The sequence below is a fragment of the Bombina bombina genome, chromosome 1 (genome assembly GCF_027579735.1).
Source record: "Bombina bombina isolate aBomBom1 chromosome 1, aBomBom1.pri, whole genome shotgun sequence".
Taxonomy (NCBI): domain Eukaryota; kingdom Metazoa; phylum Chordata; class Amphibia; order Anura; family Bombinatoridae; genus Bombina; species Bombina bombina.
Genome location: NC_069499.1, coordinates 50625539 through 50644470, shown reverse-complemented (window position 1 = coordinate 50644470; position 18932 = coordinate 50625539). Strand labels below are relative to the sequence as shown.

Sequence of the window (18932 nt, the reverse complement as noted above, 5' to 3'; positions counted from 1 at the left end):
AGGCAGTGTCATGTTAGTAACATTTCTTAAACTGAAAAGGAAAATATGAAATCTCACAATTTTAGTGAATTCTCATGAGATCACAGCAAAGCATGACATTAACATTGCTGATGCCGATTGGCTCCCCACACCACCAACTTGGAACTGAAGTATAACTGTTCACAGAGTACTTATCCTGGTGAGCTGAAGAGAGAGGTAAAATATTCCATTTTTACATCGAGCTGCTCAGGTGGTGATATTTTCCGGTCAGCTTTTTACAGTTATGCTGCATTATTTTCAAGTGATTTAGCTTATGAGTATTATATCCCTTTAAGAAAACACATATCGGACTGCTTATTAATTGTGCTAACAAACGGTGAGACCATGCCTTTAATTTAGCACTCTCCAAATTTAAATGTGGACTTTAGGTAACATCCCCTTGCCCATATGGTAAATTCCTCAATTTGCCCCATTTATCTTGGTACCCTTTGTTAAAATTTAATTGCCCCCCCCCCCCCCGAAAACATACTGAGGTAGCAACAAAGTTCTCCCACCCGAGTATGCTCCCATAGCAAGGAAACACATTTAGATAGGACGTACTGGTTAAAAACGTAAGGTTTTAATTCCCATGTCCCATTAATAAGATGGTGTTGTGTAGTCATACATAGTCAATGAAGGTTTATCTAAAGTTCTCTCAGGCAATACTTTCTGACTTCCTTTTCTCCATTAAAACATGTAAAGAGTTAATGCAACGTTCATTTATTTAGGCTTTTACTCTCATATTTACTCTGGTGATGAACTGAAAACCAAAGCTTTATACAAAAGTATGTTTATAGGACAGTGGAAAGTCTAATCTACTAAACAGACAAGGTTGTGTTATCCAATGTGTATGTGGCTTTTTTTCATAATCATATAATTACCCCATAAGTAGGGAAAAAGGGGAGGAATCAGGATGGGCCCTATTAAAAACAGGCTGCCAATGAGATGATTCAGCACACGCTCACAAATGTTATTACATAAATAGAATGTGGTTTTGTTCTCAAAATTGTGTATTTGCATTTAGCACCGGTAGCAGGAAATACCCTGTGTCACCTGCAGTAACAAATCAGTAAAATGCTTACACTTAGAGCGTATTCCAATGACTGCTGTTAATGAGATGTTCCTGTGCTCTCAGGTTTAGTGGTACCACAGCACTGATAAGTGCATTAGCGGAACTGCTACAGATTTAGTACGAAGCATGACTGATAGGAAATGGCTTTCCGCATCCCTGCATTACATGGTCAGCAGATCTCAGACTTGTTATAAATAGGCGATGATACACAGGCTACATTAACTTCCAGGAAATAGAAAAATTCTGCTGTGGGTGCAGCCTGAGCTTGTGGTTTTCTACACCGCTGAAATTAAACCCAGTCTAGCCTATTCCAAGAAATCTCACAGCTGTTTAAAAGTAAAAAAGAGGGAAAGTCGTGAACAACCTAGTGTTGATTCTGAGAATGTTTGCGTGAACCAGCCAAGCAGGTTCCAATTGTAACAGATACTATAGTAAAATCTTGTATTTTTAAGAATTTAGTATAGATTGTGCGTTTTATATGGCTTCAGAGGCATTAAGCACTAAATACATTTCATAAGCATAGTATTGGGGTTATTCCCTGCCTCTGTAGTCATAGGTGCAGCCATGCTGAAATCTATCTTTCGCTACTTTCCAGTGTTGACCTGTTTGCAACGTGTGCATCAACTCTACTTCACAAGAGACTGAATCCAATAGCGTAAATAGATGGACTACGGTCCCACATAAGAATTTTGCTGTAAATGTAAGTAAAAAAAAAAATAAAAAAAAATGGTGATCATAAGAAAGGAAATACTTTTAAAAGATTAAGATTTGCAGAAACAGATTATGGAGGTTGAAACATCTGATCATGATTCTTCTGAGGAAGTCCTACAAGTACAGGGGGCTTTAGTATTAGATAATCCTGAGACTTTAGTTGCAGGGTCTTCAAAAAACGAGGAAGGTTTAGTTACCCCCAAAAAAATAAACAAAAACACAAAAAACACAGTAGGGTCAGGAAAAGAAAAAAAAGGACAGAAAACAGTATCATAGCAGGGCCAATCGGACACAAGTCCACAAATATGTTTGAAAAGTGTAGTTAAATCTATCCCAATATACATTGTCTAGCTCTGAAAGTTGAGCATGGGTTTAAACTATCCCCCACTACCCATTTTAACCTTTGACACATTTGTAAGAAAATGAACACTTAAAAAACATAATGATGTCGAGGAATGTTCAATTCAGGGGGATACCCATACTAACAGGTCTGAACAGAACCTGTTAGATTTCAGGGATCAATGTGTGGTACTAGATTTGTTATCACTAGAGGAAAATAATTTGGACATAGGAACTGATGTCAATTTCTTACCTACTCAAACTGTTTCTAAAGGTAGAAATAACTTCTATCCGGTACACACTAGGGGTAAAAGCATAGACATATTCCAGAGAACAATTGAACAGAAATTAGAATCTGACTAAAAAAACTGAATCGAAACAGAGAACTTAAATAAAGTATCGCAATAACCTCACTGGAAATTAATTCAAAGCTCTTACCACTCTCAAAGAGAATCACAACATTGTGATTAAAGCATCCGATAAGGGTGGCAATGTAATTATGGACAAAGAATATTACCAGTTTGAGGCTACACGACAGTTGAGACCGACATGTATGAAAAATTGGGAGAAAATCCAACTAAAAAAAGTTCAGATCCACTTTGGAAAGAATTTTAAATCTAGCTTGTCAGATTGGTGTCTTAACAGAGGAAGGAACAATTTTTGCCAATAGCGCCTAATATCCCTATTTTCTATTTCCTTCCTAAACTACATAAAGATCCTGTACACCGCCCCAGGTAGGCCGATCATATCGGGGGTTGACTCCCTTTTGGAGCCGATTGACACTTTTTTACAACCTCTAGTGGCAGACCTTTTAAGCTACATACGGGATTCTACCCAAGTACTAAATTGTATGCAGAATCAACAGTGGAAGTCTACATATAGATTTGTCACAGTTGATGTGACATCCTTGTACACCTCCATCCCTCACCACAGGGGGTTACAAGCCATTTCAAATATATTGGATAAAAGGTCTATCTATTCTGAAGATATTTAACATAATTATTTTATTTCGGCAGAGACATGGGCAAAATTTGCCCCCAGTTACGCCAACCTGTACATGGGTTGGTGGGAGATGCTCCATGTCTTTGCAGATAGTAGCCCCTTCAGAGACCATATTTATTTTGGCCGGTATATCAATGACCTCCTGTTGGTGTGGGATGGAGATGAACAATCTGTTTTCCTTTTTTGAATATTTGAATCATAATTATTTCAATCTAGGTTTTGTTGGTACCCAGCATAATTCCAAAATAAAAAAATTTTAGATATTGAATTATCTGTGAATTTTGAGAATTATACCTGACTTGCACAGAAAACCTACAGGGGGGAAACACGATACTTAACAAATCGTGTCACCCCAGACATATTGTAAGGGCGATCCCCAAGGGTCAATATATCCACACTAAACGGATTTGTTCAACTAATGCTTTATATGAACAACAATGTGATACATTAAAGGAGAGATTACTAGCGAGGGGTTACAATGAGACTTATGTACAACTAAAACATTAATAGATGATATCCCACGTAACTCACTCCTATCTTACAAAAATCATAAGGATAAGAGAGGGAAGAAAGATGTAAAAAAAAAAAAACAGATTAACCCCTTAACGACCGACGACGTATGCCATACGTCCTCAAAAAAAAAGCACTTAACGACCGAGGACGTATGGCATACGTCGTCGGTTTAACAGAGCACTGGAAGCGATCGAAATCGCTTCCAGCTGCTCTAACAGTATTGCAGGCTTGCCTTGAGGTCTAGGCATCCTGCAATACTGTTCCCGAGTGCCGGGACCGGATTGATCACTCCCCCACGAGTGATCACTTCCGGTTTCGCTCCACGTGGAGCCCGGCAGTGTTTCAGAGCATCGGAAGCGATCGGACACGCTTCCGATGCTCTGCTTGTTTGCTAAGTGCCTCGGTGGGTCGAGGCACTTAGTTAGTTATAAATTAAAATAAAAATAATAAAAAAAAAAAAAAAACGAATAAAAAAAAAAAAAGCCCTAAATAGCCCCCCCCCTCCCCCTTCACTAGGCATCCAAGATGGCGATGCCCAGTGCATCATGGGGCCTCTGGGGGTGTCCCTAGCCTGCATCATCATAGGGGCAAGCTAGGGTCACCCAATCTGAGCCTCCCACCCTAAAAAAAAAAATAATAATAAAATACCCCATTTGTCTGATCATGTCAATATTTGTAAATATTGACTATGATCAGTGTGGATCTCCCTCCCTCTCCTCACTTGCCATTTTGTTGGAGAGAGAGAGAGAGACCTGTATTTAGCAGAGAGAGAGATTTATTTCTTTTATTTGTCAAAAAATATAGAACCAAAGGCTCTTTTCAGAGCCATTAACCCCTAGCTTGCCAGTGATCACTATATATCACTGGCAGTAACATAGGTGCACTTTTTTTTTGCTGCATTTTGCTGTCTGTGCGTTTTTTTAGGGGTTAATTTTGTTGTTGTAATTTTTAAAAAACCCAAAGGCTCTTTTCAGAAACATTTAGTTAATTTAATTTAATTTTCAGAGCCATTAACCCCTAGCTTGCCAGTGATCGCTATATATCACTGGCAGTAGCAAAGGTGCACTTTTTTTTTTTGCTGCATTTTGCTGTCTGCATTTTTTTAGGGGTTAATTTTGTTGTTGTAATTTTTTAAAAACCCAAAGGCTCTTTTCAGAAACATTTAGTTAATTTAATTTTCAGAGCCATTAACCCCTAGCTTGCCAGTGATCGCTATATATCACTGGCAGTAGCAAAGGTGCACTTTTTTGCTAGTTAATTTAGTTAATTAATTTAGTTAATTTAATTTAATTTTCAGAGCCATTAACCTCTAGCTTGCCAGTGATCGCTATAAATCACTGGCAGTAGCATAGCTGTACTTTTTTGCTAGTTAATTTAGTTAATTAATTTAGTTAATTTAATTTTTTTTAGTAATTGTTTTCTGTGATACAAAAATGTCACAGAAAAGATATAGTGCTGAGGAGGCGTATGCCATCCTTGCGTCAGAGTCAGATGCCTCTATTTCTGACTCAGACCCCAATTTTGACCCTGCCATGTGCTCAGATACATCACTAGATGCAGTCTCAACTGATAGTGATGTATCTGTGGCTGCTAGCCCCCCTGCCAGCCCCCCTGCCAGAAGGAGGCGTGTTGCTGCCATTGCTGCTGAAGAGTGGGTAACGCCTCATCTCCAGAGGCCAGATATCCCACCCTTCACAGCAAATGCTGGCATAAATATAGATGTGGCAGGTTTTAGCCCCCAGCAGTTTCTGGAAGTGTTTCTGGGCGATGATATATTGGGGAACATTGTCGCCCAAACTAATTTATATGCCCATCAGTTCCGTGCTGCAAAGCCTGGAACATATTTGGCAAAGCAGCAATGGGCCCCCATCAATGTGCCAGAATTCAAAAAATTCTGGGCATTGACTATGCTGATGGGCATCATAAAGAAACCCTCCATTCGCTCCTACTGGAGTACTAGCCCCATCTGCTCTACCCCCATTTTCTCCCAGACTATGTCGAGGAAGAGGTATGAAATGATTCTGCATTTCATGCACTTCAGCGACAACAGCCTGTGCCCCCCTAGGGAGCATCCCCAATTTGACAGGCTGTATAAAATCCGCCCCCTGATAACCCACTTTTCTGCCAGGTTTGCAGAGGCTTATACACCTGGAAGGAATATATGCGTTGATGAATCCCTAATGAAGTATAAGGGAAGGCTGGGATTCAAGCAGTATATTCCTTCCAAACGCTCCAGATATGGGGTAAAGGTGTATAAGCTCTGTGACAGCGAGACTGGGTATACTCAGGACTTCCGGGTGTATGAGGGAAAGGATAGCCACCTTGACCCTCCAGGTTGCCCAGAACATATGGGAACCACTGGCAAGATTGTCTGGGACCTGATATTACCCCTAATGAACAAAGGGTATCACTTGTACTTAGACAATTTTTATACAAGTGTCCTTTTGTTCAAGCTACTGTATTGCTTTGATACAGTAGCTTGCGGTACAATTAAAAAGAACCGCGCAGGTTTCCCAGGACAGCTTGTACGCACCCGGCTACGAAGGGGGGAGACCTCAGCTCTGCGCCAAGAGGAGCTGTTGGCACTGAAGTACAGAGACAAGAAGGATGTATACCTTCTTACCACCATCCACACAGAGAGGACGGTGGCGGTTTCTGTACGTGGCAGAGCTGAGATCATAAGGAAGCCAGTGTGCATCAAGTCTTATAACCGGCATATGGGTGGGGTTGATCTGGCTGATCAGCTGCTGCAGCCCTATCTAATTATGCGGAAGACAAGGGCCTGGTACAAAAAGGTTGCAATTTACCTAATGCAGATTGCAACCCACAACGCTTTTTTGTTGTTCAAAAAAGCAAACCCCAGAGTTAAAAAGACTTTTTTACAGTTTCAGCTCCAGATTATTACAGGGATTTTGTACCATGATGCACCTGCTCCCCGGGCGGTGATGGGAGAGAGCAGAGTTGGGGCTACCCATTTTATTTTTAAAATCCCCCCTAATGCCACAAAGCAGAAACCACAAAAAAAATGCAGAGTCTGTACCAAGAGGGGGAAGAGAAGGGACACCATATATTACTGTCCTGATTGCCCTGGACAGCCTGCACTCTGCATTGGGGACTGCTTCAAGCGGTACCATACAATGGTCAATTTTTAAAAAAAATAAATACATTTGCTGTTACATATATATATATTTTTTTTGGTTATGTTTATAGTTAGATGTTTTTTTTACTTTTACTGTGCCAGATTTTTACATTTCACTACTCTATTTTTTTCTAAAATTGGGCCTGTTTTTTTTTTAACCAAAACCCCTGTCAAACCTATGCATGGGGGACATAGGTGTTCTCAGGGTGCCTTGCAGAAAACAACCTGAAGTATGTTTTTGTAATAACTTACAACAGTCTCTCCTAAATTATAGTCAAAAAGCAATGTGTCTGTAAAAATGAAAATTGAAAAATTACCACCATACACTTTCTCCAATTTTTTGGGCTAAAACGGTTGCTTCAAAGGCATCAAAGCACACCATATACAATACCTTGGGGTGTCAACATTTAAAAAATATACACTTTGAATGCAATAAATAAAAGTGGGGTATGCGATAGGCCCCAAACTAAAGATAGGCCTATCAGAAGAAATACTCTCATTTTTAATAACTAAAATCACAAGTCATAAAATTGTAACATAACCTTCCCAAAATCCTGGCAAACCTATGCATGGGGGGCATAAGTGTACTCAGGGTGCCTTGCAGAAAACAACCTGAAGTATTATTTTGCAATAACTTACAACAATCTCTCCTAAATCATAGTCAAAAAGCAATGTGTCTGTAAAAATGAAAATTGAAAAATTACCACCATATACTTTCTCCAATTTTTTGGGCTAAAACGGTTGCTTCAAAGGCATCAAAGCACACCATATACAATACCTTGGGGTGTCAACATTTAAAAAATATACACTTTGAATGCAATAAATAAAAGTGGGGTATGCGATAGGCCCCAAACTAAAGATAGGCCTATCAGAAGAAATACTCTCATTTTTAATAACTAAAATCACAAGTCATAAAATTGTAACATAACCTTCCCAAAATCCTGGCAAACCTATGCATGGGGGGCATAGGTGTACTCAGGGTGCCTTGCAGAAAACAACCTGAAGTATTATTTTGCAATAACTTACAACAATCTCTCCTAAATCATAGTCAAAAAGCAATGTGTCTGTAAAAATGAAAATTGAAAAATTACCACCATATACTTTCTCCAATTTTTTGGGCTAAAACGGTTGCTTCAAAGGCATCAAAGCACACCATATACAATACCTTGGGGTGTCAACATTTAAAAAATATACACTTTGAATGCAATAAATAAAAGTGGGGTATGTGATAGGCCCCAAACTAAAGATAGGCCTATCAGTCTCATTTTTAATAACTAAAATCATGTAACATAACCTTCCCAAAATCCTGGCAAACCTATGCATGGGGGGCATAGGTGTACTCAGGGTGCCTTGCAGAAAACAACCTGAAGTATTCTTTTGCAATAACTTACAACAGTCTCTCCTAAATCATAGTAAAAAAGCAATGTGTCTGTAACAATGAAAATTGAAAAATTACCACCATATACTTTCTCCAATTTTTTGGGCTAAAACGGTTGCTTCAAAGGCATCAAACCACTCCATGTATAATACCTTGGGGGGTCAACTTTTTAAATATAATCACATTTATGGAAAACAAATAAATTGGGGTATGTTAAAAGACCCCCAAAAAAAGACGATAGGCAAAGAAAATATGTTAAATGTGAAAAAAAATCACAAACACATGTCAGACATTTGGCATTGCACCGCCCAAACAAGCCACCAAACCTATGCATAGGTGGTATCACTGAACTCAGGAGATGTTGGTGACCACATATTGGTGTCTTCTTTGGTAGTAACACATAACAGGAGCTGTGAATCCATGTCTAAAGTACAATGTATGTGAAAAATAACACAAAGAAATGAATGCCCAATAGTTTGACAAAGACTAGTGGTTGAATTAGTGTATGGAAAGTGTTAAAACACCTGCATTTGAAATACCCTAGGATGTCTACTTTTCAAAAATATATGGTTTTATGGGGGTAAATTACATTGGCCGGCTTCAGAAATGTCTTAAATAGAACATGGGTGCATGGGATGTGAAAATGGGAAGTGTAAAAAATGGAATGTGCTTCCTAAAAATAAGGCCTTCTAGCCCCCAGAGAACCCAACACACCTATACATGGGTGGTATCACTGTACTCAGGAGATGTTGTTGAACACATATTGAGGTGTTTTTTGGCAGTAAACACATAACAGGAACTGAGAATCCATGCCTAAAGTACAATGTGTGTGAAAAATAACACAAAATAATGACTACCCAAAAGTTTGACAAAGACTGGTGGTTGAATTAGTGCATGGAAAGTGTTAAAATACAAGCATTTGAAATACCCTAGGGTGTCTACTTTTCAAAAATATATGGTTTGATGGGGGTAAATTCCATTGACCAGCTTCAGAAATGCCCCAAATAGGACATGGGTGCATGATGACCGATGTGAAAATTCCAAGTTGAAAAACTGGAATGCGCTTCCTAAAATTAAGGCCTTTTAGCCCCCAGAGAACCCGACACACCTATACATGGGTGGTATCACTGTACTCAGGAGATGTTGTTGAACACATATTGAGGTTTTTTTTGGTAGTAACACATAACAGGAACTGAGAATCCATGCCTAAAGTACAATGTGTGTGAAAAATAACACAAAATAATGACTACCCAAAAGTTTGACAAAGACTGGTGGTTGAATTAGTGCATGGAAAGTGTTAAAATACAAGCATTTGAAATACCCTAGGGTGTCTACTTTTCAAAAATATATGGTTTGATGGGGGTAAATTCCATTGACCAGCTTCAGAAATGTCCCAAATAGGACATGGGTGCATGATGACCGATGTGAAAATTCCAAGTTGAAAAACTGGAATGCGCTTCCTAAAAATAAGGCCTTCTAGCCCCCAGAGAACCCAACACACCTATACATAGGTGGTATCGCTGTACTCAGGAGATGTTGTTGAACACATATTGAGGTGCTTTTTGGCAGTAACACATAACAGGAACTGAGAATCCATGCCTAAAATACAATGTGTGTGAAAAATAACACAAAAAAAATGACTACCCAAAAGTTTGACAAAGACTGGTGGTTGAATTAGTGCATGGAAAGTGTTAAAATACAAGCATTTGAAATACCCTAGGGTGTCTACTTTTCAAAAATATATGGTTTGATGGGGGTAAATTCCATTGAACAGCTTCAGAAATGTCCCAAATAGGACATGGGTGCATGATGACCGATGTGAAAATTCCAAGTTGAAAAACTGGAATGCGCTCCCTAAAAATAAGAGCTTTTAGCCCCCCGAGAACCCGACACACCTATACATGGGTGGTATCACTGTACCCAGGAGATGCTGCTGAAGACATATGAGGGTGTTATTTGGCAGTAACCCTTAATATTATCAGTAAATGTATTCTTAAATTGCTATTTTTTCAAAAAATCAAATTATTTTTCCCCCCCCCCCCCAAACTTTGGCATAGATTGGTGGTAAAATGGTTGCATGAAAAAAGTCAAAATACCCCAAGTTTAATACCTTAGGTTGTCTTCTTTTAAAAAATATATACATTTGAAGGGTTATTCAGGGATTCATGACAGATATTGGTGTTACAATGTAACTATCGCCAATTTTGAAAAAACATGGTTTTGAAATAGCAAAGTGCTACTTGTACTTATTGCCCTATAACTTGCAAAAAAAGCAAAGAACATGTAAACATTGGGTATTTATAAACTCAGGACAAAATTTAGAAACTGTTTAGCATTGGTATTTTATGGTGGTTGTAGATGTGTAAGAGATTTTGGGGCTCAAAGTTAGAAAAAGTGCATTTTTTTTCATTTTTTCCTCATATTTTATATTTTTTTTTATAGTAAATTATAAGATATGATGAAAAAAATGGTATCTTTAGAAAGTCCATTTAATGGCGAGAAAAACAGTATATAATATGCGTGGGTACAGTAAATGAGTAAGAGGAAAATTACAGTTAAATACAAACATCGCAGAAATGCAAAAATAGCCTTGGTCCCAGATGGTCAACAAATTGAAAAGTGGTCTGGTCACTAAGGGGTTAATGGTGTGTGCTAGTAAATGAATATCAAACACCTCCCTATAAGACAATATCCCTAAAAATTGTCCAAAACCATACAATATTAAGTAAAAAACATATATAGATATAGATATAAAGAGAGGGCGCCTGTAGGCCAAAGATAACACTTCACGGTATAATAAATATTTATTTTAAAAAAATATATTAAAAAGTACTAAGGGACGTTTCCCTGTAAAATACAGTTGAAATCTATAATCAAGATAAATAAAACACCTGTATGGCATCCATATTATATATACATATACACACACCAGATTGATATCCTGAGAGAGTTCAGAAATGTTCGTTCTGGTAATTAGTATAATCAATATCAAACACAATGTGGATGCGTAGACTTTAAATGTATACCCCAAATGCGGATAGTTGCAAAAAAATATATAGCACAATGTCTCTCCAATATTGGTCAATTGTTATATGTGTAGACACAATCTTGCTTTAACACATGTAAATCTCTGTCCGAGCAGAGCGGCTTTTCCCAAAACACACAAACACACTGTGTGTTGTACTCTGTAGGAGGGATTATACCTGTACTTTTGTAGATGTTCCAGCCAAACACTTTGTATTCTACTTTGTAAAAAAGATTGTACCTGTGTTTTCGTCGGAATTCAGGACCAATAGGTAGGTATATTACCCTTGCATGTAGCGGGTATTTTACCCGATCTTGCAGCGGTGGTGCTCTTGCTCTAACTCAGAATCACTCTTCGAGCGGGCAGTGTCGCGTGTGTGACAGCGTCTGACGTCACCGGTTGTTCTTCGTTGCGGTAGAGCAGACAGATGGTGATTCTCAAAGGTGATCAACTGTTCCCAGCTGCTGTAATGGTTTGCTACAAACGTAAAACCTGCACTTAGTGTTACGCATGCAGGAAAGGAATGTGTATAGGGTGTATGTTAACCCTTCCAACTTCAACTTGGATTGTGCAAAATGGATAAAGTAAATAACCCAGGTTATATTAAAAAGTCATTAAACCATATGAGGTGTATAAAGAATAATATCAGTATACCACCGTGCAACACAACGCGTTTCGCCCTTCTCTGGGCTTTATCAAGACTTTATCAAGGGTTAACATACACCCTATACAAATTCCTTTCCTGCGTGCATGACACTAAGTGCAGGTTTTACGTTTGTAGCAAACCATTACAGCAGTTGGGAACAGCTGATCACCTTTGAGAATCACCATCCGTCTGCTCTACCGCAACGAAGAACAACCGGTGACGCCAGACACTGTCAAAGGTGATCAGCTGTTCCCAGCTGCTGTAATGGTTTGCTACAAAACGTAAAACTTGCACTTAGTGTTATGCACACACAGTATATATATATATATAGTCAGTCATTTTGTATGTATTATTGTGTGATTCGACATTGATATATATTCTCTTAAAGGGTTAATTTAAGTACATATGTTTTCAATTATCGAATTGACCATTTCCCTTTAAGTAATACTGCAGACAGACTAACTACTGTAGCAGTGATCAAGTGCGGTAGCCCCGCATGAAACGCGTATGCTGATCGTTTGCCATCTTCCTGGTCTTCCCTGTGCTTGAATGACCAGGTTCTGTTTACCCTTTGTTTGCTACTTTTTTGTTTTTAGTGCACTGTATCGAACAAACACTTGCTTCTATAGACATCGCTTAATGGATTTCTTCCAGGGTAGCCGAACACTTTGCTCGTAGCTTGCTGTACGGCTCGCAGCCGTTTTCTGTGTCCTGGGCAGAGACACTTCCTTCTTTGGCTTCTGGGCGTCGTTTGATGTTTTGGTTTGGGGGCGTGACATGGTGCACACGCTGAAGACACACTGGTCACTATACTATGAACGCCGTGGCTGGTAAGCACTGCATAGAATCTTGTTTGCTGTATAACTCTACTTCACTTGCCTGCAATGAAACCTAGGTTCTAAAATGGTGGCTCCCACAATTAGAGGGAGGTGCATGAAATTTAGTTTTTAATGTCCTTTTAAGTTTGTCATATCTTGTCCTGTTTGTTTGCTGCAGAACAGAGATATAGATATAGATATATATCTCTTCAGTACTGTAGCTTCCCACTTCATTCAAAATTCTCAATGTATTGCCATGGACCTAAATCCCCACCAATGAGTCCAGCAGCACACATTCTTCTAGGGATGCAAAAGCATCCTCCAAAAACATAAGCTTATGTCATGGTGCTGGTGAAAATGCTGCTAGGTGTGAAGGTTGCAGACAAGTATTCTTTATATCTACAAAGATGTCTCACTTTAACACTGCCCCATGAAGGATGCCACATTTCCCCATTTGACCCTTTTTGAAGGTATCACCTGCTAAAAGGTGTGCATGGTAATCATCTCCTACAAGTGGTAGAAGATGGGAAGGTCCTAGACACGTCCATAAAAGTCACAGCTGCAAGTTGCAAACGCCAACTACTGATGTTGGCGTAAATCTGCCTGCTCTACGTAGCTAAACCGCTGTCTGAAACATGGCTCTCAGGGATATTATCCTTAACGGTGTCTGTAGCATCTGCTACAATTTGAAATCAAAGCTTCCAGTGTACTGTAACTGCTGGCCATCTCCAGAATGTTTGACCTGTTGGTCATTATCAGACTCTTTGGCTATTACACAACAGTTTCTTAACATGAAATCACATACAAGCACACCTATTTAGTGTAATGGATAACAGGCAGCAGGAACAGGCAACCCACTATCATGATCTCCATGGGACATATACCATAAACTTGCCATTAGCCATTTCCTGCATCTAGCTTTCCTATGAGGCTTGCTGATGTCCAGTGCAGAAGCATACATTGTATATAGATTGCTACAATAAGCTCTAGAAAGCTACTTATGACCTGTTGGCTTCACTGAAGGAAGAAGAGAGCCAACATATGCACAACATATGGGTGATGCAAATATTTCTTAGAGAGCTTTACATTTTTGAACCAAAAAGTCTGTTGGCAGCCTAGGGACACACAAACAGATACACCGTCTTATAGTCATTAACTAGATCTTTGTAGTACCATGATACAAAACCCCTTAACTCAATCTCGTATTGCTTTAAATAGCTTTGAGCTGTCAGTGAGTTTCTCTATTAAAAGCTAGACTGTGAGTAAACCAAGCAGTACCTGCTGTATCACTGGAGCCTGTACCCCTCCCGGCTGCATCTGATTAATGACTTGCTGCTGCAAAACCATGTGCCCCTGGGGCTGGATAATGTACTGGGCTCCATTAGCTGCTCGGACCACTTGCAAGAGCTGACCTGTAAAGAGAGAACAAGCTGGAATGAAGTGGGATTCTGGGGACCTATTGCAAGACACTTAAGGGGCACGAAAACACAAAACCATACAATAAAAAAAATCCAGTTTTGTTAGATACAGCTAGATAGGTAGCGTGCACGTGTGATGCAATCCAAGAAACACTGCTACATTTGAGATTCATGACCAATTTTATTTTGCAAAATCTTAAGGAAAGCATAAAAATATACCATTTACTGTAAAGCATGAGCAAGCAACTTTATCACATTTACCAATATTCGTTTTCCAGTTAACCAAAAGGATTAATGCAGGACAAAATCTTGATATTGGAGGGGAGAAAAAAAATAAATTAGTGACTATAAAGGGTTCAATTTTATTTAGTTTTTGACATTGATATTTTCACTATACAAATATATATGTATCTATTTATGTTGATTGGTCACAATGAGGGGTGTGTTCATTATTTGGTCAATCTTGAGGGGAGTGTTATCTGGAGCCTATTTAAAGGGAAATTAAACCCACATTTGTTCTTTCATGATTCAGATAGAGAATACCATTTTAAACAACTTTCTAATTTACTTCTGTTATCCAATTTGCTTCATTCTCTTGATATTCCATCCTGAAAAGCATATCTAGATAGGCTCAGTAGCTTCTGATTGGTGGTTGCACATATTTGCCTCATGTGATTGGCCCACCCATGTGCATTGCTATGTATTTAACAAAGGATATCTACAGAGTGAAGCAAATTAGATAATAGAAGTAAATTGGAATGTTGTTTAAAATGCTATTCTCTGTCTGAATCATGAAAGACATTTTTTGGGTTTAATGTCCCTTTAAAGGCTGTTTTTACACATTGTTAATTGGTCAGAGGAAGGGACTGTTGCTGTCCCGAAAACGTCACTAAAACTTCATTAAACTTATTTGTCACCGTTGGAGAATGCTCAGTGAATGCTTCTTTTCTACATTGCTACTAATTACCTTCATAGCACCCTGACAAGTTGCAAGTGTTGGTGAGAGTGCATTTACACACACCCTGTATTGGGTGTGGTGGTACCATGGAAGGCAGTCTATCACAGGGAGGGTTCCCTACGCTACAGAAATGGGGAAAACTAGACAGTCGCTACAGTGAGATTGGTTGAATTGGGCCTGGGATCCCTACAATACAGAAAATGTAAAAAAAAATCCTGACTGTCTGACAGTACCTAAGATGGTGGAAGTTGGTGACCAGTGGGAGGTTAATCTTTGCAATACAATACATTTTACCCATAACAGACAACTCATTAACCTCTTCACTGCCAGGAATTCCAGGTGTTGTGCACAGGTGCAATAAGTGGCCTAATCACCAAAAATCGATGCAAAGGGATGGAAACCATTTCTAAGCAAAGGGTATCCTAAAGAAATTCTTATAACAATTTACCTTATGACTTTTATATGATCGCATTTGACAGTGAAATGGTGGCATGAGATAACAAAAATGGGCCGAGATCAATATCTTAGGTTTTGTAGCAGACCTCAGACAAGACCCATGCAATGTAATTTTGCAGAACATGGTCGGCTGACGCACAGTAACCATGGATGGAGAAAATTACCGCTGCACACCAAACCAGTGGCTTGAGCCAACTTGGGGTACATAAATGCAGATACATGCATTAAACAGCAAAATGCCATGGTGCTATAAATTACTGCCAAAAAGGATCATCCTCAGAAGCCTTGTTTGTGAAGTTTCCTAGCCCTGTCAGCCTTGTGGCTGGACAGGACTAAGAAGAGGAAAGGGAGGTCCCTGAGGATTACCTTTATAGGTAAATCAGGGGAGTGGTAGTTATGTCCACGCCCCTTCGGGAGGGGTTCTTCAGGGAAGGCCAAGATATAGTTTGAGAATTTGGGCAGTTCTGCTATACCAAAATGAGTTACTTCATTGCATCATTTTAAACATAGCTGCAGATAGACTTTAAAAGTATTTTTTTTAAAATAAATACAAATGTACACACACTTGGTCTTAGCCGAATCAGTGGATACCAATAAACCAATTAAGTGTTTTTGTTGTTTTTTCTTTTAGAGTTTGAACACTACAGGTCTTTGTGGAATATGTTGATTTTTTTTGGTAATTTTACAATAATTTCTTGATTCTGAGAATAGCTGGTTGTAACCCACTGAAAGCTTTTTTTTTTTTTTTAAAGACATTTTGTTAATCTACCTAACCTCAGCAACTAAACCACTAGGTTTTGTGTTTTTTTTAATTTCACATATATGCATTTACATATACACACACTTCTCTGCTCATTGTCCTTCTGGTTGACCTACAATTCATTTGGGCCTTTGTGCCCAGGCTGTCAAACAGAATCGCACCTTTGTGACCGATTTCACAAAGAACGTCACCTTCAGTTGCAAACAGAATTATGCCTTAATGGCTGTACAGGCAAAACTCATCTGCGACATTATGGTTTCCAATGATTGAAATCCCGGTCATGATTATGTGGTTCCTTGTGAAATCAGTCACGGTTATGACGGCACCAGTACTGAAAGTGACAATTATGACAACGCGTGTGTGAAACAAAAATGTACAGAAAGTGATGGCTCAAAGCGACCTCTAGATGTTGGGGTCCTGATCTCACCTTTCCTTAAGATCCCCTGAGCTGTACAGGATATGACACAAGTAAATGTGTGCCCTACCCACTACAGACAATAGTGATAAACAGAACTGAGTCCTCTGCACAAAATATTGCTAGCTGGCATTATAAATTAGTCAGATGAGGGCAGTAATATTTTGCAGCAAAAAAAAATAAAAAAAAATTATATATATATATATATATATATATAGTATTAGAAGAAAGAAAAACGAGGAAATGCAGACTCTATTCCAAAGTGGTTAGTTTAATGAGCAGACAAGTGAAAGACACAGTCACAGTGTGCAGGGCTGGATCTGACGCGTTTCCCGCATGCTCACATGCGCTTCATCAGAGATATATACATACATATACACACAAATTTCTTTCATGATTCAGATAGAGAATACCATAGATACACCTCTAAAATATTGCCTATAGTTATTTAAAAGTATTGCACATGTGCAAAGATTATTGCAATGGAGTGTTTATTTCAGATTTATATCTCAAAAAAACAAAAAACAACTTTTAAAAAATGAAAAGTTGCAATTTAACCATCGAGTAAACATGCCCAGTATTCCCAGCATGCCTATAAATAAATGGCATTCATATTGTTTATCAGCGATAATGATGTATAACCTCACCTGGAAATGAGTATTTCCCTTAAACACTTAAAGGGATTAATTCAAAAGGACTAAAGTAGGGATGCACAGATACTAGTATCGGTACTGATACTACATACTTTCACCAGTACATGCCCCCATTTCATTTTAAGCTAGAGTAGAGACTTAAATAAAAATTGTTCACATTTGTTCTGCCAATAAAAATTGCTGTTATTTGTATTATTGTAAGTCTGAGAGCAGTGCTCCAAAAGCTGCTGCTATACAGCAGGAAGCCTACCTTGGAGAGATCACTGTACCTCATTCAGACAAACCCCTGAAGTACTGGGCAGTTAAATAAATTGAGATTTAATGGCCCAAAAATATCTTTCCTGTGCAGTAATGTGGAAAGTGAAAGACTGTTCAGCTTAGCGTCAAACATCCATACTGATAAAAAACACTTATAGCTGAACATGCAGAGATGCTTCTGTTCCTTAATATGAACTTGCCACTAAGTTTTGAAAAAAATATTCTAATTGCTAGATTGCCTGTTATACTGCTAGTTGCACAATTATGCTCAAAACACACTGTACTCTGAGGAACATCCGTATCTTATAATTGCAGGAAGAGTATTTAAAAAGGACATATTAAGTCAATTCCTATGAACACATCCTACAATTATAGGACTAGATTTAGATTACATTTGATAAGTAAGCTTTACCAATTGCTCTGTTTACATTTCCAACTCCATAGACTTTAATGGCATTGGACATGTAATGAGCATTGGTAAAGCTTACCAGTCAATATAATCTATCCCATAGTGTTGTTCCCAATGACATGCATGTTCTGTGAAATGTCTTCGACTTTTTACAACTTTGAGACAACAAACAAATAGAACCGTTTTATGCCATAATTTCTTATAGTTCTTCATAATCTTGAAGAAGCCATCTTAAATCATTAGTCTTTATTGTGCTTGGGAAACTGTCACATGACCAAAAAAAAAAAAAAGTATCAGTAATTTTACTCAGTCTTAAAAAAAAAATGGTATCGATGCAGCCCTGGACTAAAGTAATCTAAATGGGTATAAAGGACCATTGTATGCGTCAGTTTTAGATGGTACCAAAACCACCAAACACATTTTTGGAACTTTTTTTGAGCAGCCAAATCCATTTTGTATTGTGGCCCCCTGAAAACCATGCTTTCCCTATCTGCAGAAACCAAGTTACTGGGAGCCAATATCAGAGAGACTTTCTATGTTAGTCTAATCTAAATCTAGAACATGTTTTGGGCATGTCTTGATTGAGAGAAGGCCATTTAAAGAGGGTATATGTCTGCTTACCTGAATTTGTGAGTAATTGCTGGACTGGAGTGACACCTGCAGGGAGTGCTAGGGTGGCCGCTGTGGCTGCAGCACTCTGAAAAGAAATAAAATATTAAAACTATTTATTTTTAACAGCACATAAGGTGGAAGTGTTAGAATACCTCTGATCTGGCACCATATATTCTTTAGTTTACATTTTTGTGCACTGGTATTTTGACATTTAACAAGGGACAGACTTAGGTATTGGGAGAGGGGTCACCATGGCTATAAGTTTGCATGCCCTAAAGTTTGAGCTATTGTACATATGCACAGTAAACGCAAATGACCAGTGATCTGTGCAT

The 18932-nt window shown here is 38.6% G+C and overlaps 1 protein-coding gene across 1 annotated transcript in view; it reads right to left on the bottom strand.

Moving 5' to 3' along the window:
* GTF2A1 (general transcription factor IIA subunit 1) overlaps positions 1-18932 on the bottom strand; it is a 38182-nt gene that overhangs the window by 7058 nt on the left and 12192 nt on the right. Inside the window, exons 5-6 of the mRNA XM_053697349.1 lie at positions 18610-18685; positions 13940-14073 (exon numbers count right to left, since the gene is read on the bottom strand). Coding sequence (XP_053553324.1) covers positions 13940-14073; positions 18610-18685 — 210 coding nt within the window. The remainder of the gene's footprint in view (positions 1-13939; positions 14074-18609; positions 18686-18932) is intronic.